This window comes from Paroedura picta, chromosome 3 (assembly GCF_049243985.1).
Source record: "Paroedura picta isolate Pp20150507F chromosome 3, Ppicta_v3.0, whole genome shotgun sequence".
Classification (NCBI taxonomy): Eukaryota; Metazoa; Chordata; class Lepidosauria; order Squamata; family Gekkonidae; genus Paroedura; species Paroedura picta.
In genome coordinates, this window is record NC_135371.1 from 84229112 (window position 1) to 84252184 (window position 23073).

The 23073-nt window shown below is 42.8% G+C and overlaps 1 protein-coding gene across 5 annotated transcripts in view; it reads right to left on the reverse strand.

The window, feature by feature from the left end:
• CANX (calnexin) overlaps nucleotides 1-23073 on the reverse strand; it is a 51631-nt gene that overhangs the window by 22784 nt on the left and 5774 nt on the right. For 4 of the 5 annotated variants that reach the window (XM_077326639.1, XM_077326636.1, XM_077326638.1 and 1 more), the window contains 6 exons: nucleotides 15898-16086; nucleotides 14269-14342; nucleotides 13922-13980; nucleotides 4972-5113; nucleotides 2983-3064; nucleotides 1724-1916 (listed from right to left, as the gene is read on the reverse strand). In XM_077326639.1, the coding sequence (XP_077182754.1) occupies nucleotides 1724-1916; nucleotides 2983-3064; nucleotides 4972-5113; nucleotides 13922-13980; nucleotides 14269-14342; nucleotides 15898-16083 (736 nt within the window). In that variant the 5' untranslated portion in view covers nucleotides 16084-16086. Of the gene's footprint in view, nucleotides 1-1723; nucleotides 1917-2982; nucleotides 3065-4971; nucleotides 5114-13921; nucleotides 13981-14268; nucleotides 14343-15897; nucleotides 16087-21227; nucleotides 21301-23073 lie in introns of all 5 variants that reach the window. The other variant, XM_077326635.1, reaches the window with a different exon arrangement.

Sequence of the window (23073 nt, forward strand, 5' to 3'; positions counted from 1 at the left end):
TTATAAAAGGAATTGGGCTTCCTGGTGATGGGGAAGGCAGAAGCTGGCTTTTTCCATATCGGGATGGTGAGATCCTTGAAACGCTCTAGGATAGGAAGGAAGATGGAGGTGGAAGAATATAAGCAGCTAAAGACCCTGTCCTTATGGCAAGCATCTGTTGAAGAGATATCCAGCTCCAGAACCTTGGCCATACGAAGGAGTTGCTCCAAGTGGAAGCGATAATCCTCAGATGGATTCAAGGGAAAGGAATCCCCAACCTAGGCCTCCAGGGAGGGATCTGAAGCGGTACTAGAAGGTGGAGTTTGGAGGAGCTTGCCTTCTTTCATTGCAATCTCTTGGTCCTGGAGGTGGTATTCCTCAATACCAATGGACGCAGGTAGTTCACCCTCGTACGGCTAGTCCCATTGACCCACGTAGACGGGGGATTGATCATATGAAGCTTGTGAGGCTGAGTACCAAACCGTCGGAGCCGAATGTGGTTGCAGTGAATGACTGGGGCCCAAGGGGACTGGAGATGGAGTTTGCTGTGTCAACGGAACCATAGATGGAACCAATGGAGGTTGAGCCTTTAAAGCCGAACAGGAAGCCTGAATGGGAGGATGCTCTTGGAATGGAACTGTAGAAGTAGAAGGAGCCATGGATTGAGCAACTGTTCCATAATCCAAATGGGAAGAACGGGAGTTGTGTTTAGTCTTTCTTGCCTTCTTGGTATGAACGTCTGAAGACTGAGCCGGAGTGGCTGGAACCGGAATGGCTTCCAAGGTTGCGGGAGCCAGGGACAGACAGAACCGTTTTGAGTTTTTCCACCTAAGTTAGAACCACGGTCACAACAGATCTGGTGGAATGAACCGATACCGATCTGGGGGTAAGGACAGGATGGAGGAAGGCTCAGATACTGGCTTGAAAGGGGCTGGAGGTTGTGGACCTTTCAGGGCTTTTTCCCAAAACGCTGCCTTCAGTCTGACAGAGCAATCTGACCTGGCCTTCGAGGTAAAGCGTTGGTAGATCTTACATGCCCCAACATTATGAGCCTCGCTGAGGCAAAGGAGACAGAAGTCGTGATCATCCGTTTGCAGGATCTTCACTCCACAATGATAACACTTCTTGAAAATTGCCTTTGAAGCCCTATCAAAGGATCAGAGCTAACCATAGAGCGACTATTCTTCACGGTGGCAAAAAAGTAACTGAGGGAAGAGGGGCGCTCCATCTAGGTCACGTGTGCGTTACGGCGAGAAACTGCATGCATGCACACCATGACAGAGTGGTAGTGCCCCCTATACAGCTACAGCTAGAAAAGACTTTTGTGGCCGGCCTGCACTTGTGCAGTCCCAATGTGGGGCTGCACAAGACAGACAATGAAAAGTTAGTTCTTCACAGCACAGTTCACTACTACAAGTTAGAGCTCCCAGAGTCCCTTCTTGTGCCATTCATAAGAGCTATCCACACTGGACTTCCACCCCAAAAATACAAAGTGTCTAAATATGAGAGCTAGCATGGCACAATGATTAGAGTTTTGGACTCGGATTTAGTAGACTCAAGTTCAAATCCTCACTTCTGCCATGAAAGATTTCTGGGTGACCTTTGGCCAGTCAAATGCTGTCAGCCTAACCTACCTCACAGAGATAATATGGGGAGAACAATGTGAGCCACTTTGGGCCCCTACTGGGGAGAAAGGTGGGCTATAAACAACATAATAGATAAATAATAATATGCATTGCTTTACTCAATGTATAAAGATGAGTCTTTTTATCTGTAAAGTAATTCTTCAAGTCTGCATCAGGACGCTTTGCATGCTTCTCCTCATATTTGCCAGTCTTTGGGCTCTTGTGTCGAAAGATGAAGTGCAATTTGTAATCTTCCCCACATTTGTCAGGGCCAAACATGATTGTATAGGGAGTTTTGTCATGGAATTGATCCTTTAAAAAGAAACAGAGAAACCTTTTTACTGGAATAAATGGGCTTCAAAAAATGGCATAAATGATTGCTAAGTTTCATTCTTCCTATGCTCAGTTAAACACATCAAGAATCTTCCAGAGACTGATTTTATCAACAGAAATAATTAAAATCCAACACAGAGTTTGCCTGATGCCAAGTGTCCTGTTAAAACGCTGTAATAATGTATGTGGTCTGTAGATACCTTGATGCTGGTCAATGACCGTAATAAATAATCAATCAATCAAGTTGGAGTATCTCTTCTCCTTAATACCACAACTTTGGAGGGCAAAAAAAAAAAAAAGGTAACTGAACAATACTATCTTCTTTATACATAAAAACCTCACCATCCTTCCAATTATGTGTGCCTCACCAGGGGACTGACTGGCCCTCACTAGGGAATAATTCCCCCAATAAGGTAAGAGCTCTCCCTCACAGAAGCCAATCAGAGGCTCTTCCCCACCCCAGTCTTCCACCTCCTGGCATGTCCCATATTTTCAACGGCTGGCAGGAGGTAAACTTCTGGGGGTCCGGGCGGCCATCCATGTGACCTCCATCCTGCCACCACACTCTCTGCCCTCCTGCCTGCCAGTAGGCTGTGGAAGGCCGAGCAGGCATGCTCTGAACTGGTCCTGCCACTTTTGCTGGCTTCTTCACTGTCAGGACAGCAAGCAGAAGGATGAGTGGACACAGTCCATGCCTACCCAGATGTTGTTGCCAGCCTTCTAGATGCCAGGAAAACTGGGGGCTCCTAGTAAAATTATAAAATACAGACTCTTAAAGAGAATGTCACGTTCACTGCCACTGCAGCTAGTATTCTAAATGCATACTGTGTTTACAGTTTATGCAGTGCATGATACCTAAATGCAGTGCATGATACCTAAAGAGATCTAAAAGAAAGGTTTCATAGTTTATCAGAAATTTAAGAGAAGATTTGTGACTGACAAGAATCACCACCAGCCTCCCTAGACAGACATAGAGAAAAGCTGAAAAAGCTAAAGCTTGTAGTCAACAATTTTAATTACACTTTACAGCATGTGTGTTACTAACCAGGTTTAGTTCAGAGGTTTTGGAAAGCAGCTTCACATATGCACCACCACATTCTATCCCATTTTGGAAATTTACTTCATACCTGATTTCAATTGGAACATAAAAGCAGAAAGAACAACATCACAAAATATCCTGAGTTTGCTCTAGAAGACCATTTCATACTCTAAGGAAGTCAGCAAAACATAATACCAATTCTCTTTTATAGAACTTTTAGATTACATTACCAACTGTACTTTCTTAGCAGCAGAAATAAAAATAGGATATACTCAAAGTATCGGTACACATAAAGCTACCTCATACTGAATCAGACCATTGGGGTCTATTAAGGTCTGTATTATCTATGCATAGAGGCTGTGAATCTTCAAGAACTTGTGCTGAGGTCTTTTACATTACCCACTACCTGATTCTTTTAACTGGAGATGCCAGTCCCTGAACCAACAACCTTCTGCATATAAAGCAGATGCTTTACCACTGAGCCACAGCTCTACCACAAGGAGTAGAGGTAAGGGTAATTTTATTATTTAAGCTTAAATGAACATTTCTCCTAGGTTAACAGTCTAAGGAAGATATAACTTTCCCAATCTCCTAATAGCTGACCTACCCTTCCTTCCCTCCTCCCTTCTTCACAACAGCCTTGTAAAATAAAACATTACTACCCACTTTTTAGGTGCAGCAGGACGGGTGCACTAAGAGAACAACATGAATATAAGACCAAGGCAAGATCTGGAGACTTCCCAGCTCACAGTAATTCTATGGAACATAAACATCCCTCCTGCTCTTCCCCTGTAGCCCCTAATTGCCTGTTTAGAAGCATTCCCTGTGAGGACACCCAATATTAAAGAACTGTCTGCTGTCAAGGCTGACTTATGGAGACCCCACAGCACTTTCAAAGCAAGAACCAGATTTTGTCATTGCCTGTCTCTTATCGTTACCCTGGTATTCCTTACTGGTCACAGGGCCATCCTTGCTTAGCGTTCTAGATCTGAAGAGATTGTCCTAACCTGGATAGACCAGAATAGTCCAAACAACCCTCTACCTGAGGTTATTCAGAAAGCCTCCAGGCTTCTATCATTTTGCAAAGAGCACAAAACAGGGAGCATTCTTGTAGAGGCAGCAAAGCTGTGGTATGATGGTTCAGATCAGGGGATGACATATTAGGAGTAATGTCTTTTCTGTACTACCTTATTGCCTTAAAGAGATGTTTGTATATTACAATGACTGTGTTGTTGCCTTACACTTGCAAGCATTGTGTTTTTTCTCCCTGTTCTACAATCCAAGGGCCAACAGTATTTTGTCTTACCAGGAATCTTGCTTGCAGATTCAAACATTACCACATCTTGTAGTCCATTCACTGATTGCCTGATATATTGTGTAATCACTTACTTTTGCCTGATATATATTGTATAATTCTTTACTGATTGGGAGAGTTTTCAGCATATTTGCAGTTCATCTTGGACTGCAACTAGCTTTGCCTTAATACCTTTTGACAAACATATTCAGCACAAGTGTCACATTTGCTGATATGATTTTTCAACTGACAGAAAACAGGGTTGCACTTACCTGTAACTGTTGTTCATCAAGTGGTCTTCTGTGCAGTCCCCGTGGCAGGCCTGCGATTCCGCAGAACCCATGTGGGACTGCACAGAAACCTGAAGATGAACACTGGATACAAACAACTATTTCCCTCTTTCCTTTGTATGTAGTACCTCTTTTTTGAAGTTTGTAGTGAATGTAGCCCATATGTTAGGAATATTTCCATGAATAGGGGATATTCAGGAAGACTCACTGTAGTTCATTGCTGCCACATGCTCTTGCTCCTTGCCCACCCATCCCAGATATTCAGGCAAAATGCCAACTTTGTTTTTCTCTCTTTTAAAATTCAACATGAATCTGTCACATCTAAGAAAAGAGTGAAGATCCATTTTTAAAAGAATCTCTATACCACTCTAGGAACAGGAGACATATATGACATTGCAAGTTTTCACTTACTGCACAATGAGGGGTTTGGTATCAAAGACAAATGTCTTGGTAAGTTTGGCAGAGATTGCATGATGTTTAGCCCGGGACAACAGTACAAGCCCTTTGTCCCCTGGAAGTTTTGTTTCCTTCATCTCTTGTATTTCCCATTTGCCTGTAAGAAACAACATCAAGTATGAAGCAGCTCCTGGCTCTTTTATATTTCATAATTAGACTACTACTGCACACAACAGACTCCTACATAACTTCCAATCCTCCTATTTATAATCACTCGAGTTTCCATTGAGTAAATTACACAACGTATTGTACTGGAGCACACTATTTGCTACTGATGACAGCAATAATCAGCAATTAAGTTCAATAGTAAATACAAATGTACAAAAGAAACACAATTCTAAACCAAACTGGTACAACTAGGAGCTACTTCATGCTGAAATTAATCCATGCCAAAAACAGGCACGCATTGCTCTAAAAGATCTGCTTTAATACATACAAGAATTCTACCATATAGGTGCCACTGGATATGTTCATGTGGGTGAATACATGCAGAGAACATTGTTGTAATTTAAATCTATGTGCATTTTCCAGAAGAAATTCATGAGCCAGCTACTAACATTCTGTGTATAGTTGTTTACTGAAATGACTGTGTTGACCTTCAATTCCGGCATATTTTCTTTTATTAATATTTTTAATTTGGTTTAAAAACTAACAGAAAGAATAATGAGCCATTACAAATAGTGACACATCCCTCCAACCCTCCCCCTCTCGGAGTATTGGTGGTTTCTTAGTAGATCAATTGTAGAGGTAATCCATATAAAATGTCATTGTTCTTGGTATTCTTCAGGCAATTTTCTATTGACTATTGAGGTGAGTTTTCCATTTTCGATAACTCAGCCACCTTATCCAGCCATAATGGAATAGTTGGTGTCTCCGTGGACTTCCATATCTTAGCCAATATTAACCTCACTGCCATTGTAGCATAGAAGAAGAAAGTTCTGACATGAGGAGGTAGTACTTCAACAACATAAATACAGGTCTCAAAGGAAACTTAATTTTAAACATCATTTCTAATACACCATGCACTTTGCGCAAAATTTATAAACTTTTTCACATCTCCACCACATATGGAGAAAGGATCCCACTTTTTCTTTACATTTCCATCAATCATCATTATATCCCTTGGACATTTCAGCAATTGCTTTAGGGGTTATATACCATCTATAGAATACCTTATATTAATTTTCTCTCAAAATTTGGCTATTCGTTAATGTAGGAATCTTACACATAAACGTTCCCAATCTTCCATAGTAATATTAGTCTCCAAATTCTACATCCATTTAAGCATACATGTCTTAACCTCCTGTTTTGTGTCAAATCTCAGCAACAATTTATAGATTTGGCCTTGCAGGTGTGGTTTCAGCTTGGAATAGAATATTCTCAAATTCCGGTGGTGGCACTCCCAAGTCCATTTTCAAGGTAAATTCAGGTTTAAACCTGGAAAACAGCTGATTGTGTTCTAACCATTGCATTTCCACTCCTTTTTTAAGGCTTGAATGTCCTTGAATTCTCCTATCTTAGTTAACAAGTCCCTATATTTTCAACAGGTTAGCTTTTTTTGCTGTGTTCTGGTGAAATAAGGTTCTACTAGGGATTTTATCAAAGAGGGCAAGGAAGAGAATCTGCTGTTATTTCTATTCCATATTTTCAACAGTTCAGAAGACCTTTCATTAAGATTTGTTTTCTCTCTCTCTTTTTTTTTTTACTCTTCGAGACGGGCCAGAAAATGCTGTGAAATCCTTCTCCTAAACCGGCTTTTTCCAAAGTTGAGTCTCTGGCCATTGGATCTGTAATCCAGTCTGCATGATCAGTTAGAGTGGTTGAGTGCAAATAAAGTTTCAGATTTGGTACAGCTTGACCACCTCTTTCTTCTCCTCTTGCAGAATTTGAAAAGCCAATCTTGGTCTCTTATAGTTCCAAATAAACTTATTTATTTCAGCTTGCCATTTATTGATAGTCTCATCTTTAATTGATAAGGGTAATACTTGGAACAGAAAGTTAAGCATAGGTAAGATCAGCCTGGAAGAATCAACCCCAAGATATACTCCAATATATATGACTGTCTTTGGGTTAACTTCACAGCCAAAATTAACTCTAATCCATTGCATCTCATCATCTGGTACTCCTATCAATATAATTTTTGTTTTGACTCTAAGTCTTTCAACAGATCAAACAGTTCTGAAATGGCTGTCAATGGGTTAGTTAATATACAAACAACACCATCTGCATAACTTTTTAACATAAAATTCCTCTCCTTCCACTTTTATCCCTGTAAGCTTGTCCGATGCTCGTATTTTAATTGCTAACATTTCCAAAACCAAGTTGAACAGCAATGGAGATAGTGGGCAGCCTTGTCTGGTACTTTTTCCTGTTTGAATTATGTCCTTAGTCAACATTCCATTAATCAAAATTCTTGCGTCTTGAACGGTGTATATATGTTGAATTAAACTTGCAAATATCTCTCCGCATTCTAACCAGTCTAAAGTAGCTTGGAGAAATTTCCAACAAACGTCAAATGCTTTTTCAGTATCCAAAAAGAGAAAAGCTGTCTGCAAGTGGTTTTTACGGACAACTACTGCGTTTAAAACAAAACATTATTCCTCATTAATCTCTTAGGCATAAAACCCATCTGATCAGTATGTACCACATTGCTGATACACCTTTTCAGGCTCTCTGCTAAGATCTTTGCAAAAATCTTATAATCCACACTAAGCAATGAAATGGGTCCATAAGAGTTTGGGGAGAATGGGTCAAAGCCTTCTTTATGGATAAGAGTTATTGCTGCTTGATGCCAAGATACTGGTAGTTTCTTCTCCGGGTGATCAATTACATCATTTAAGATCTGGAGCAATGCAGGTGTAATTACGTGAGCCAATTTCTTGTAATATATTGAAGAATGACCACTGGTTTACATACCGAGAGGGGTCCTTCTCCTCAGGGGTCAGGAGGACAGCTGGATGGGTGTTTCCCATCTCTCATTGAGGGAGGCAGGTCATTTGCATATTTTGCCTTCTGGTGGGAAACGCCCCTTCATCTCCAGTCGAAACTTCCGGAGCGCCATTCCATCCATCTGCGGACCTCTGAGTAATATCGTCTTACTCTGAAAAGCAATCTGCATTATCTCGAACATACAAGAACTCAACATGGAAGGCAACCAGCCACATATGTGCCATAATCTCAGCTAGTCTGCGCATGCAAGGATTTCCCCGAACCAAACAACAACAGTGATGTGATGGACCACCTTATGGGTGGGACCAGCTGTCCTCCTGACCCCTGAGGAGAAGGACCCCTCTCGTTATGTAAACCAGTGGTCGTTCTCCCTCCGGGTCAGGAGGACAGCTGGATGGGACTTACAAGAACAGTCCCTAACCAAGGGAGGGTCCAACATGGTCCATCACGTGCGACAGAACTCTGCGCCCGAAGGCTGCCTGTTCCGTCTCTCTATCCTGAATTCTATAATGTTTGACAAATGTGGGAGTAAACCAGGTAGCTGCCCTGCACACCTCTTCCACTGAGGCGTTTCTGGCAAAAGCCGCCAAAGTTGCAGCACTGCGCAGCAAATGCGCTGTAATGCCCTGTGGAATCTCCTCCCCCGCAGCCTTATACGCTTCCACGATGCAGGCTCTGACCTGCCTGCTGATAGCTGCCTTAGTCAGTGGCTCTCCCACCTTGGACCCTGACAGGAATACGAACAGCGAATCAGACTTCCTAAGATTGGCTGTCCTCCTAACGTAAATCTCAAGGACACGTCTGACTCCCTGCGCCGGTGTGCCATTGTACATCGCCCCCCAGCCGAAAAGGCTTGCATCTGTGAACACCTGCTGCAACTGCTCGTGGAGGAAAACCTTTCCCTTGTTCAAATGGGATCTGATAGTCCACCATCTCAGTCTGAGCTTGACCTGTTGGTCTAACATTACTGGCACGTCCCTTTTCTTCGATATCCACTCCTGGAACGGTCTGAGTGCCTTTTGAAGAGGTCTGGCCCGAGCTCTGCCCCATTGAATGGCCTCTGTTTTGGATACCAAGACTCCTAGAACCTTCGCCAGCTGCAGAAGCGATGACCGTCTGGCCTGAATCACCTGAGACACTAACTGAATCGTTTTTAGTATCTTGCTCTGAGGAAGAAACAGGGCACAAAGAACTGTGTCTATCTCCACCCCCAGATGCTCTAACCTCTGCGCTGGGACCAGGGAACTCTTTTCCTTGTTGACTACAAACCCAAAGTGCTCGAACACCACGATCGCCCTGTGTGTGAACTGGCTCGCTAACTCGAGCGATGGCGCCCTGATCAGATCGTCTAACTACGGGTGTATGTGCATGCCCTCCTGTCTCAAGATGGCCACCATATTCACCACTAACTTCGTGAATACCTGAGGAGCGGTGGAGAGCCCAAACAGGAGCGCTCTGTATTGATAATGCCGCCCCCCGGCGCAAAAACGTAAGAACCTTCTGTGTTCTGCCGCTATGGGTATGTGCAGATAAGCCTCTTTGAGATCTAAGGATGTCAGAAATTCCCCTTTTTGCAAGGCCTCTGCTATGGATTTTAATGTTTCCATCTGGAACTTCTTTAAAGGGATAAATGAGTTTACAAACTTTAGATTGAGGATGGCCCTCCAATCCCGTCTTTTTGGGCACCGTGAACAGTAGAGAGTAAACTCCCTGTCCCTCTGGTGGTACCGGTTCTATCGCTCTTATGGTTACTAAGTGTTCTATAGCTTGAAACATACGGCCCCTTTTTACTGGGTCCTTGGATATGGGGGAAGGAAAGAATCTGTCTGGAGGTCATTATCTGAACTCTATTCTGTACCCCCATTATACCAATTCCTGAGACCAGCCGTCTATCCTGGGATCCCGCCATTCCTGCGAGAACTCCAGCCAGCCTTCCCCCCACTGGCAAACTCTGGGAGTCATGCCTGAGATCCCTTGTTGTCACCGTCTGCGCGATCTGGTCTCTGCTGTCTGACTCTATTGTTTCTATTATTGAATGTCCCCCTACGGAAGGACTGTCTTGATTGACCCCAGGACCCCCTTCTGCCTTCCGGTCGAAACCTGGGACCTGAACCCTGACCCCGGAAGGCTGGTGGAAAGGGCTTCCCATCCCTGCGAATGCGCCTTGGGAAGGCCTTTTTCTTATCCCTGGTCTCTATCAATACGCGATCTAAGGAATCCCCAATCAATTTATCTCCCTGGAAGGGGTATGCCATGACTGTGGTCTTAGAATGGCCTGCCAGGCCTTGAGCCATAAGAGCCTCCTGGCCACTGCTGCCGATGCCATGGCTTGCGCTGCGAAAACCACGATATCTAGAGAGGCATCCACATTGAAAGCTGAAGCTTTTAGAATCCTACTGTTTCCCTCCTGCAACCGCCCCTCTGACTCTGGAATGAGTGAAAGCAGCTTCTTGCACCAGGCCATAGACGCCCTAGCCACCACCGAAGCTGTTGTAGCTGCTCTAATAGCCATGGCCATCGCTTCATGCGCCTTACGCAATGCAGTCTCAGACTTGCGATCCATCACGTCTTTAAGGAAACCTTCCCCATCTTCAGAAACCAGTCCTGATGACTGGAGCGCTGCCACTGGTCCATCTATGACTGGCACCTGTAGGAAGGACTCAGCATAATCAGGTAAGGCATACCTTTTCCTGATGAATGATGGAAACTGCTTAGTCACTAGCGGTTTCTCCCATTCTGCCCTAATCTTTCTTTCAAAAGACTCTGGCATAGGAAAATTCTTCAAGTTCGTCTCAGGCTTGGGAAAAAATTCACCACTGCCCCAAGGGCCATAGTATTTTCTAGCTTGTTTGGTAGGTGGTTCCTCTGAACCTGACTGCTTTAATCCCAAAATAGAAATGGACTTATTTAACAAAAACTGAAAATCCTCAGCATTGAAAAAACGTTCAGTCTGCTGAGGTACCTGAAGGCTCCACCTCTTCCACATCTGTAATAAATTCACCTTCTTCCCTCTCCCTGATTTCCATTTCCTCCTCAGAGGAAGGAGATTGCTGCCGAGAGCAATGAGGCCTCTTCTGCGCTGCCTTAGTTGGCCAGCGAGCCCTGGGACGTTGCGCCCTGGGAGACCTCCTATGGGAAGAGCTCCTCCTGGATGCTCTGGACTCCGGGGAAGAAGACCTGGACCTGGAACATGAAGGCCTGGACACACTAGGTAGCAGTTGTTGACATACTTTGGCAATCTCCGTCTGCACAGTATTTTTAACCATTAACAATAAGTCTGCAGGTAAAGAAATCTGGCCAGAACTGGCCTCAACATTACCAGTGTCCTGCCGGTCCCTGGTCTGCACAGAAGAGGTGGAGTCCTCAGTGCCTGCTTGCCTCCTGGCTGATGAGCTAGGCACATCTTGATCCAGCCCCTTACCCATAGCCGCTGAGTCAGACGGCTTTGGGGGGCAACGAGCACGATTTTTGGCCCTGGCAGCCTTGGAGTGCTGTCCTTGCTCCACTGCCATCTTCGTCACCAGATCAGGCCCGCTCGTCTCAGCCACCTTCTCCCCGATGTCGACAGGGGACTCCTGGAGGCTGGTGTCCTCCTTGGAGGAAAACACGCCTTCCTGGCGCTCTGCCGCCATTTCGGTGAATGCCACCCAAAATGGCTGCCGGCCACAAGCCAAGCACGCGGTCGCCACCGCGGAGCTCTCTCCCGCTGCCCAATCCGGCGCAGCCGAGGAGGGAGAGCTCTAGCTCGTCGAATGCGGCCCGAACAACAAGCGCGGCTGATTCTAATGCAGCCCACAATAAATTCTTTCTAACTCAGTCTCCTTGCACGCAGACAGAACAAGACACTAAAGTCACATCTGCTCCCTCGCGAGGCAGGAAGAAGACTGGAGATGAAGGGGCGTTTCCCACCGGAAGGCAAAATATGCAAATGACCTGCCTCCCTCAATGAGAGATGGGAAACACCCATCCAGCTGTCCTCCTGACCCGGAGGGAGAAAGGCCATCCTGCCCCGGAGCCTTTTGAGGCTTCATTGCAGTAATAGCCTCATTTATTTCCTGTGTCAAGATTCTTTGATTCAGAATTTTATGGTGTTCTTCTGAAAATTTATTTGCAGGAATATCTTTACAAAAAAAGGAGCCATCCATTTGGTTGTTCCTTATCTGCCTGGTATATTTTTTGAAAAAATTTACAGCCTTCACCAAAATAGACTTCAAGAACCAACACTGATCAATCCTGGAATAGGAGTGATGATGATGTGAATAAATTCCAGCATAATATTTTCCATACGCAGAATTCCAAAAGGGAGTGAGAAAATGTTTAAGAGAGCTAAATAATTTTTTTAAAAACCATTGCAAGTAACAGGAGAGTAGACATGGTGAGAAGGTGAAAATTTCAATGCTCTTGAAGGATTCTGGCCTACTTCCTATTAGATTATATCCTACCACTCTGTGTAACGGCAGTAGATCCCGTTAGATGGATTCACATTAGGATGATGGCACTCACTGCCTTCACCTGAGCTTCAGGATACAACCCACTGTGTATGGTTTTTGCCACTTCAGACTGTAGCTGAAATCATAACTAAGTGGTCTTCCTTCCAAAAACATACTTTAAAAAACTGCACGTCAGGGAGAAGACTAGGCTATAACCCTTCTCCTTGACAAGCACACTTTTAGGAAATCCTTGAAGTGACAGAACACAGACACAAGTTTACCACTGAAAACAGCCTTTATACGCTACATAAATAAACAGGCATAAATGCAGAAGTAGCTTTAGCTCCATTTAAGTCAATAATGAAAGTTTATTTCAGTGGACTTAAGCACAAATAATTTTATTTAATTAGGATTTTAGTTTGCTTTATATCATAATTCTCTAAAATCAAACTTACACAAATTAGATTATATTAAAACTAGAGTTCAAGCCCATTGTTGGCGATACAACGGGCACTAGCATGGTGCGTGTGTGTGCTTGGGGGGAGTTAGTAGGCGAGATCACGAGAGTCTGGTCCCTTCCTTCCCCGCTGCATTCCCTGGCTGGGCCAGGTCGCCGGCCTGCAGCACTCTCCGCACTCACTGCGGAGGTTGTGGATGCACTCGGAGTGGCTGGCGCCTCCCGAGTTCCAGGCCATTGGTAGAGAGACTCTGCAGAGGCGGTAAAGAGGCGCCTTCAGCGCTGCGAATGCACAGAGGACTTTGCCCAGGAAGGACAGAAGCTGCAGCACCGACAGGCACCAGCTCCTCCTCCCCCACTCCTGCAGCAGGTGCTGCTGCCGAGATGCATTTGCCAGAGGGAGGGTCTCCTTGGGGACCCCCCTACGCCCTCAACACTGTAAACTTTTGCCGCCGGCCACCATGGCCACTGTGTGCAGGTGCCCTGCACCAAATAAAGGGGACAGGGCAGACTCGCCAGATGGCCTGGCCTGCTGTTTTCCACGCTGAAAGTGGATGCCAAGCAGATGAGGCAAAACACTGATAGCAGGTCAAGCACTTTCTGTCCACAACCCATCCCCAAGGAAGCACGCTCCACCCCCCGGCCGGTTTCCAAAATATTAAGAGGACACACATGGATAAGATTAGGTTTAATGAAGATAGAAGTATAAATTATTGCTGAAAAATAGTAAGCAAACTCATCTTGCACTCTTAGTTATGCAAGTACGGTAGCTAGAGATTTCACACAAATCTTTTTTCCATCATGCATAGCCACATAAATGTTCACTGTAGGGAAAGTCTGACACGTCAACTCTACATGATTCACAACCTTGGCTACAAAAACATGTACTAACCTAAAGGTGTCAAAATAATTTTGCAAGACAATCATGTTGACTTAAATTGTTTTGAGAAGTATTTATTTTACAATGGCTGAGTGAAAACCCCCCAAAAAGACACAGTATTGGTACCCCAAAATTTAAGAGTTCTGCTCATACCACAGAGAAGAAGAGCAAGCAAAGTGCTGTACTCACCGTCATATTTGGCAATTTCATCATCTGTGTCTTCCTTCTTAGCCTTGGAAAGAGCCCACCTGAAATTAAAAATCCACTGGACATTAAAAACCAAATACTACAGCAAGGGCATTAACGGACAAAAAAAAATCCCACCAGGCATTTAAATTGGTGTGCTCAACAGTTATGGCTTAACTGACTGAGATGTGCAAATCGCAAAGCCTCAACTTTTTAAAATACTGAAAGAAATATTATTATATAAGTCATTACTAACGGCTAATAATGAGCGATAACTGACCTGTAAGCTTTGTTATAAGACATGCTTTCCAGGTATAAATTTATGAACGCTTCTTTCGACTACCACTTACCCTGCAAAAGTTCCTTTATCAAAGTTCTCAGCAAAATAAACTTCTCCTGTTGGGACTGGGGCCTTGTAAGTTACCTAATAGGGAAGAATATACAATTTATATTTATTGATGCAAATAATTTGCTGATTGCAATTTTTTAAAAATAGTCCTAATAATCAAATCCTTGGGAGGGCCGAAAGCATAGACATTTTGTAAAAAGAAGTTTAAAATATTTATACACCAGAGGGCAAGCCCGTTGTTGGCGTTACAACGGGCACTAGCATGGTGCGCATGATTGGGGGGGGGGGGTGGAGTTGGTAGGCAGGATCGCAAGAGAGGCTGGTCCATTCCCTCAGACACCCCAGACACGCTCCACCCCCCGGCCCATTTCCTAAATATTAGGAGGACACACATGGATACGATTTGATTTTCACGTCCATTATTATAGTTGCATCACATCATACTTCTAGATTGATAGCATAATTACCAACTTAGCATAATTACCAACTTAGGCCAACAGCTCTTCACCCCATGTATACCCTTGTCAATTATTCTTCAGAGGGTCATCAACAGAACCTTTGCTTCACACCCTGCTGCAGTTGCTAGGCTAAAATCGCAGGGCAGTAAAATGTCAGCAGCTGAAGGCAGTGCCTTCCTACTTCTTTTGCCTCTAAAAACCAGCAGCTCAAGCAAAGAACAAAAATAACAGTGCTCAACACACAACCAGGGCAAATCTATGTTGTATTTCTGGCTTGTCTTTCAGTTTTGCTGTGTTAGCCATATTTACAGCCAGCATAGCTGCAATACATTTTCTAACTCTTTTAAAATTAATCAAAAAATTCCATGAACCACGCCATACTTATTTAAGGGTCTGGAATTGTCCATACTGGTTTGAGTTCCTAATACCTGAAGGACCCCTTCCATCCACATCAACCTACCTGAACACTTGAGAACCCAACAAACACCAGCTGTATCTGAAGAGGCTGGATGGAACCCATGGAAGACTCTTTTCAGTTTCTACCTTAAGAACTAACCAAGTAACATATCTGTTTCAGAAAGCCTTTGGGCTACACTAAGAGATGGTGGAACACTATCCATTGGTTTGAAGAGGTACTAGGAACTTTTATGTATGCTTTAAACTCTTGCAGCTTTAATTTTTTTACTGTAATTTTTCTTTAGAGCTAGTTTTCTTGGGAAGCATTTTGAAGCCAAATCAATGGCCTGCATAGTGTAGGGGGTTGACCTAGATGACCCATGAGGTCCCTTCCAACTCTATTATTCTAATGATTATATATATATATATATATATATATATATATATATATATATATATATATATATATATATATATATATATATATATATATTTTTTATTACATATATAAATTATATGTAATTACAGTTTAATCCTCCAAAGTTTAAACAGGCAGAGTTGTCTTTCCAGGATGTCAGAATATGATTGCAGTTTGCCGAATATCTGTTTGCAAGGTAGCAATTGTTACTTCCCAAAGGAATGCAGCAAATTCCTAGCCAGGTTAAAATCAAAGGTAACTGTGAGCAGAAAGATTCAGATCTTTCTGCATGAGTAAATTTATATCAAGCATAATTCTTGGCTGGGGAAATATCTTGTAATCAAGAAATCAACCAAACCTTTGGGGGTGGTGGAGGAGTACTGGATTCATGTTTCAGCTCCTCTACCTCCTCAACACCATCATCAAGGTCATCTTCAATATCTATTGCATCATCATCACCGTGGTCAAATTCATCTTCATCTGCCTGGATACTGGAGGTTCCAATTAACAGCAATGTTGCACACAGCAACCAGTTTAGTTTCATGGTCTATACAGGGAAGAAAGAAAAAATGATTCTGTATTCACCATACCTAACCCTTACATCCCAATTTCCAAGTAGACAAAAAATGTAGGGTAAATGGCTAAATGAAAAAAAAAACAGGCATGTGTCTTATTATGTACTTCTCACAATTTACACATTGAACAGTAAAATTTCAGCAGCATAGAGATGTATTTCCAATACTTGAAGTAAATGAGAGATGCTCAATGCTAAAATGACGCAGTTGCATTTAGTAGGTTATGAAATTGCAAAGGAAATAAATAAAATAAATAAATATCAGTCAGAACTGGCAGGAAGAATATTAAACTCATGAACATCCATTTGTCCAACTTTTTCAAACAATGCATTTTTTTCCGTTTTGGTGGAGCCATTCAAGTCTACAAGCAGTACAACATTACATGGGAAATTCCTTTTTCCTCTTTTTATGTGTTGCTGTGGATAGCACAAGTGCAAAATGCAAATCTATGGACAGCATCACTATCTACAGGTCATTTGGATTCTGTAAAGTATCTCCTCCCAAAATAACGTGAAATACAGAATTCAAATAGATATGTCATAAGGGGTTGGATCCAGCAGAGAAGCCTGTAAAAACAGTGGTTCTCAACCTTTCTAATGCCGCAAAACCCTTTTATACAGTTCCTCATGTTGTGGTGACCCCCAACCATAAAATTATTAAAGTGTTCTTTCACAGAAATTAAACCAAAACTGACCAATGGCGTGAAGCTCCATTGCTCATGATTGTATATAAATTGTCCCCCCCCAGCGGTTTCTCAGTTCAGTTATGCCTCTTGTCCCACCATGCCGATCTTGCTCTTTTCTGCTGCTGCAGACAGACCAACGCTCTATCTCAATCAACCCCTCAAGGCAGTTGCGTGGGTGAAATGGAAGAAGAGCAACATCGGCCACTTTGGGACCCCCTTGGAGAGAAGGGCCATGTACAAACCAATGAAAACCAATGATTTGGAAGAACAAAAATTGAGTCCAGGGGCACCTTTAAGAACAGCAAAGGTTCAATCAAGGCACCCTCCCTCAGACAAAATTTATTTGGAGACACCTGTAAAGGGATGTGGACAACAGTGGTGGTACCTCCCCCCGGCCAAGCTACTCGCCCTGCCGTGACCCCTGGGAAAAGTCATTTGATCCCCAAAGGGGCCCCGACCCCCAGGTTGAGAACCACTGCTGTAAAACAAGTTGACAGGGGAGAATTTTCTCCACATTCTCCTTCCTCAATCACCCTGCCATTTGTCCTGAAACTCCTCTATGAGGATTGGAGAACCTCATTAATAAAAGGAAGCATATGACTGAATGCTACTCTGATGAGGAAATCAGGTAACAACTGCTTCCTTCTCTCCTCCACTAGAAGAACTAGGAAGCAATTTTACTTTTTCCTTCTTGCTGCCTCATCCTGTAGAGCAGTGGTCCCCAACCCCCAGTCTGGGGACTGGGACTGGGCCGCGGCTCCTCCTCCCTGGCTGCTCCCTGCCACTCTGATGCCATCTCACCTTTGGTGCTCTCCAGAGGCCGCCATGGCTGGGGCTCCCCCTCGGCGTGGCACTGCGCAGCTGCTGCTGGCAGCCCCCCCAGCGGATGGCAGGAAGTCAGGGGCGCTGGTGGGAAAGCGAGTGGAGCAGGGGCTCAGGAGGCAGTGACGTCCCTCGGCAAATCATAGAATCATAGAGTTGGAAGGGGCCATACAGGCCATCTAGTCCAACCCCCTGCTCTACGCAGGATCAGCCCTAAGCATCCTAAAGCAAAACACTACCCCTCCCCCCCCCGGGCATCAGTAAAATTGTCAAGCATTGACCGGTCCCTGGTGATAAAAAGGTTGGGGACCACTGCTGTAGAGCACTTTATTTATGAGTGACTCCTCACCCTCAGAGAGGCGTTTCAACACAAATTGTACTGTTAGGAGAAGAGAATATTCAGTGGGCCAACTCCTACCACATGTGCTTCTACTGGGTCCAACCCAATATGTTATCTTCAAGGGGGAAAAACTGTCTCCAGAATGTCATAAATCTCAAGAAAAGACAATTTTAACAAGATGACAGGTAAGGGAGAAAGGAACCTTACTGTGAGCCTCCAGAAAGTCTACTGATTGTCAGCACTGGTGAAAGGCTTGGAAACCATTTGGTTTCCGTCTACATAGAAACTTCGAAAATAACCTTTAGACATCACTAGGCCAGATTCAGCCCTATACAATTATCACAGGGCTTTCTAGAATAATGCAGACATTCCTACAAAATCTTTTGTAATGAAAAGAGTTTTTATGTAACCTAAATAACAGCATAGACAAACAGTGTTTTAAAAAATCTAGTTGTTTAAATGTGACTAATGTGGATCTTAAAATGCTATGTATGTTTAAAAGTACACTGTTCTCAACATTAAGCTTTAAACTAACATAGTTTATATTTCTATTCCTAATAAGACTGTATGGGATAGACTGTATTTACTATAAAATCTGTGTTTTCTGTTTTCAATGGTAAAAATTAAAATATATGTCCTAAGGTAGACTAGGGACAGCAGTTTGCAGCTCTCTTGTACTGGGTATATTCACTTTTTGTAGAAATCTCAGGCATTTATATTTTTACGTTTTATATATATGAAAGATAGAATTGTATCTATTGGGGCAGCCAAACTGTGGCTCTCCAGATGTCCATGGACTACAATTTTCATAAGCCTGACCAACAGCAAGCTGGCAGGGGCTCATGGAAATTGTAGCCCATGTACATCTAGAGAGCCACAGCTTGGCCACCCTGGTATATATAATGTAAATGAAGCCTTCTGTATTATTAAAACCGTAATATAAATTCAGGCTTGATAAGTACTGAATGTATTTCAATTGTTTGCCATTTTTAATGAATCCCCTCCAACTTTATGATTTTTAAACATTTTACATCTCTGTCTTATAGCATCTTACAAACCAACAGACATTGAAGGCATCAATCCAAAGCAATCTTTAAGGTGCTAGTCTTTAAGGTACAAAACTTTTAAAAATTACTGCCATAAACTGAAACACCTCTCTCTCTTGAATTCACTACTAATGACTGGTGCATCCTTAAATGGATAAAATCACTGAATATGTTATCTTCTACTTCTGAAAACATAACATTTCTATAATACCTCAACCCAATAAGGAACACAAGTATTTCCTCCAAATTGTTACACTATTTCTAGTCAACTTAAAATACTATGATTTTGTAGACGCGACTAGAAAATTCAAAATGAAACAACCTAACATCAAAGTTGGGGCATAATTTTAATCTCACTGCACTAGCCAATACTGAAGTACACTGAAAGAGTTTCATTGCTTCTTCAGATATCTACTTACAATCAGAAACAGAATACATATTGCCAAATCTAAGCTACATTTTATGTTTATTACACATACAAATACTTGGAATGGACTCGTTCTGGTATTACAATTGTTAGGAATTAGGGCCCTAAAATTCAAAGCACACATACCCAAAGACTACTTGATTACTAAGAAATCTAAAAAGCTCATTTTGTTCCCAAAACAGGGATTCTAAATGTACCCCTAGTTAATCTACTTCTATACTACCCTTTAAAGGTAAAGGTATCCCCTGTGCAAGAGCCTCTTGTGGCGCAGAGTGGTAAGGCAGCCGCCTGAAAGCTTTGCCCATGAGGTTGGGAGTTCAATCCCAGCAGCCGGCTCAAGGTCGACTCAGCCTTCCATCCTTCCGAGGTCGATAAAATGAGTACCCAGCTTGCTGGGGGGTAAACGGTAATGACTGGGGAAGGCACTGGCAAACCACCCCGTATTGAGTCTGCCATGAAAACGCTGGAGGGCGTCACCCCAAGGGTCAGACATGACTCAGTGCTTGCACAGGGGATACCTTTACCTTTACCTTTTTATCCCCTGTGCAAGCACCGAGTCATGTCTGACCCTTGGGGTGACGCCCTCCAGCGTTTTCATGGCAGACTCAATACGGGGTGGTTTGCCAGTGCCTTCCCCAGTCATTACCGTTTACCCCCCAGCAGCAAGCTGGGTACTCATTTTACCGACCTCGGAAGGATGGAAGGCTGAGTCGACCTTGAGCCGGCTGCTGGGATTGAACTCCCAGCCTCATGGGCAAAGCTTTCAGACTGCATATCTGCTGCCTTACCACTCTGCGCCACAAGAGGCTCATACTACCCTTTATGGTAACGTAAATTATACCCCCAAGATGGTCAAAATATTTCCTGGGTGACCTGAGCAGCAGCTATGAACATTCACTTACACTTGTACCTTTGTTAATCCAACAATTCATTCAAAACTAAAAACAAATGTTTTAATTGTTTTAATTTTTAGCATTTGCATACTAATACAAATGACCTTATTTTTAAAAGTCAAGGTCTTTGCAACAAACAGGGAAATTAATTTTAACATGTAAACAAGTATATGAATTACAATGCACTTGAGAATAGTGCTAACAGTTTAAAGTTGGAATTAAATGGAATTTCATTGTTCTGAATATACTCAAGTATTGTACAAACAAAAGAGGAGAGCTGTTGCCTTTATGTCTTGCTACTAAACTGACCACTGTTAGAAAGATCACAAAAACTTTGAATGCGGTACTTCTGTTCTGACAAAATGGAAGAACCTGGCAGGACCTTCAGGCTTCTAAGGTGTCCTCCTTTTTGGCTATTTCCTGGATTTCAGCAAACCATAGTTTTCTATTACATCTCTATTGGTGTGTTGTGTTTTATTTTTGCCCTGCAAATAGGATTGCCAATACTGGGTTCAGAAATAACCAGATATTTCAGTGTAGAGCCTGGATGAGTGGGCCTCAGGGGGGAGAGGGACTTTGGCAGGGCATAATGACATGCAGTCCAGCTTTCAAAGCAACTATTTTCTCCAGGAGAAATAGAATAACTGTTCTAAATAAGTGATTTATGTAACCTGGAGATCAACTGTAATTCCAAGAGATCTCCAGCCCTCACCTGGAGATGGCAACCCTTCCCGTGAATATCATATTGGCTTGCAGGGCAGACGTGCAGCAAAAGAGGGTGTGCAAAAGCTTAGAGATTCTTACGCAGTGGCACATCATGGTTTGGTTTGTCTAACCATGCCAGGATTACACATTAATAGGGAAAACACAATGGTTTGTTTTCTTAACTTTTACTCTTACCATATTGGTTGTTCTTTAAACACTGTGAAACACCTTCTTCTGACTCAGAAGAATGCTAACTATATTGCTTAGTCTGAAAGAGAAAGATCAAAATCTACATGTAACCCTGCATAGTGTAAAATGAATTTCAAGTGAAAAATGTAAAGTTCAGAATCATTATAACATGGGGGAGGCCTGTCTTGGCAGTAGTATGTATAAAAAGGATCTGGGGTTCTTAGTAGACCATAAACAATGTGAGTCGGCAGTGTGACTTAGTGGCTAAAAATGCAAATGGGATTTTAGACTGTATCAAAAGTAGCATAGTGTCCAGATCATGTGAGGAGATGGTACCACTGCTCTGGTTAGACTTCACTTCTACTGTTCATTTTTGGGAACCACAACTCAAGAATGATATAAACAAACTGGAGTGTGTCCAGAGGAAGGCAACAGAAATGGTGATGGACTTGAAGAATAAGACATATGAGGAAAGGTTGAGAGAGTTTGGTCTGTTTAGCCTGGAGAGAAGATGTCTAAGAGGTGATATGGTATCCATCTTCAAGTACTTAAAGGGCTTTAACATAGAGGATGGAGTGGAGTTATCTTCTGTTGACCCAGAGGGTCAGCCAGAAACAATGGGATGAAATTAATTCAAAAGTATTTTCAGCTTAACATCCGGAAGTAGTTTGTGACAGAGTGGTCCTCAGTGGAACAGGCTTCCTCAGGAGACAGTGAGTTCTCCTTCTTTGGAAGTTTTTAAGCAGAGGCTAGATAGCCATCTGACAGAAATGCTAATTCTGTGAACTTAGGCAGATTGTAAGTAGGTGGGCAGAAGAGATTGTGTCTGAGCTTGGCTCTTGTGGCCCTTTCTTGCATGCCCAGGGAAATGCTGGTAGCCACTTTGGGGTCAGAAGGCAAATTTCCTCCAGACCAGAGATTCTGGAGGTTTGCTTTTTTTTTTTTTTTAGGGGGGTATGATCTGAACATGGAATTGGGGTCACTGTGAGTGGACAGGTAGTTGCATTTTGCAAGGGGTTGGACTAGATGAGCCTGGAGGTCCCTTCCAACTCTATGATTCTACTATTCCCTGAAGCAATTGTATTTTTCTTCAGAGATAAGTTGTGCATTAAGTGCATTGTTGTTTTTTTTTACTTACTTTCAGTAGAAAATACTTGGACAGATTTCTTATCCTGTCTCCATATTACTATGCAGAAGTAGTTTCTGCCTCCTTTTGTCTCCCAGTTAGTTACTATATTCAAATTTTAGAGTATGCTAAATATTGATACAAGGCTTCCCATGAACTGTTACAACAGGTAGCCTCATGTCAGGTTTTATTGTAATGCCTTGCCATACTTCTCACTGCTAATCATTTGGGAAAAGAACACGTAGAACAGTCCACAAAGTAGCTTTTTCATATCATATGTTATCTTACATAGATTCACAAACAGGCTGATATTGCATATTATGTGAAGCATTTCATCATGAAGAAATATAAAACTTCCATACAAAAAGGCAAATTCTTGAACATTTATGTCAATGTTTTTTGTATGGATTTTGTTATAGTCTGTGTTATCTATGCGCAGGTCAGAGGATACATGCTTCATGGAACTTCGCATTACAGAGAAACCAGGCCAGTGTTGTTTCAACAGAACAGTGACCAACTTGGTCACTAATACACTATTTCCCACTTTTCTTATCACAATGCCTTCTCCATTTTGTCTCACCCATCTTGGTGTTCAAATCCTGCATTCCTTCATATTTTGCATTAAAACAAGTAAGCAAATATGTGGTCTGCCCCAAACAATAATCTGAGATTAAAGGAAGCAGGCATGACTACATTTAACCATTGCTAGCTGGATATAAAGGCCTC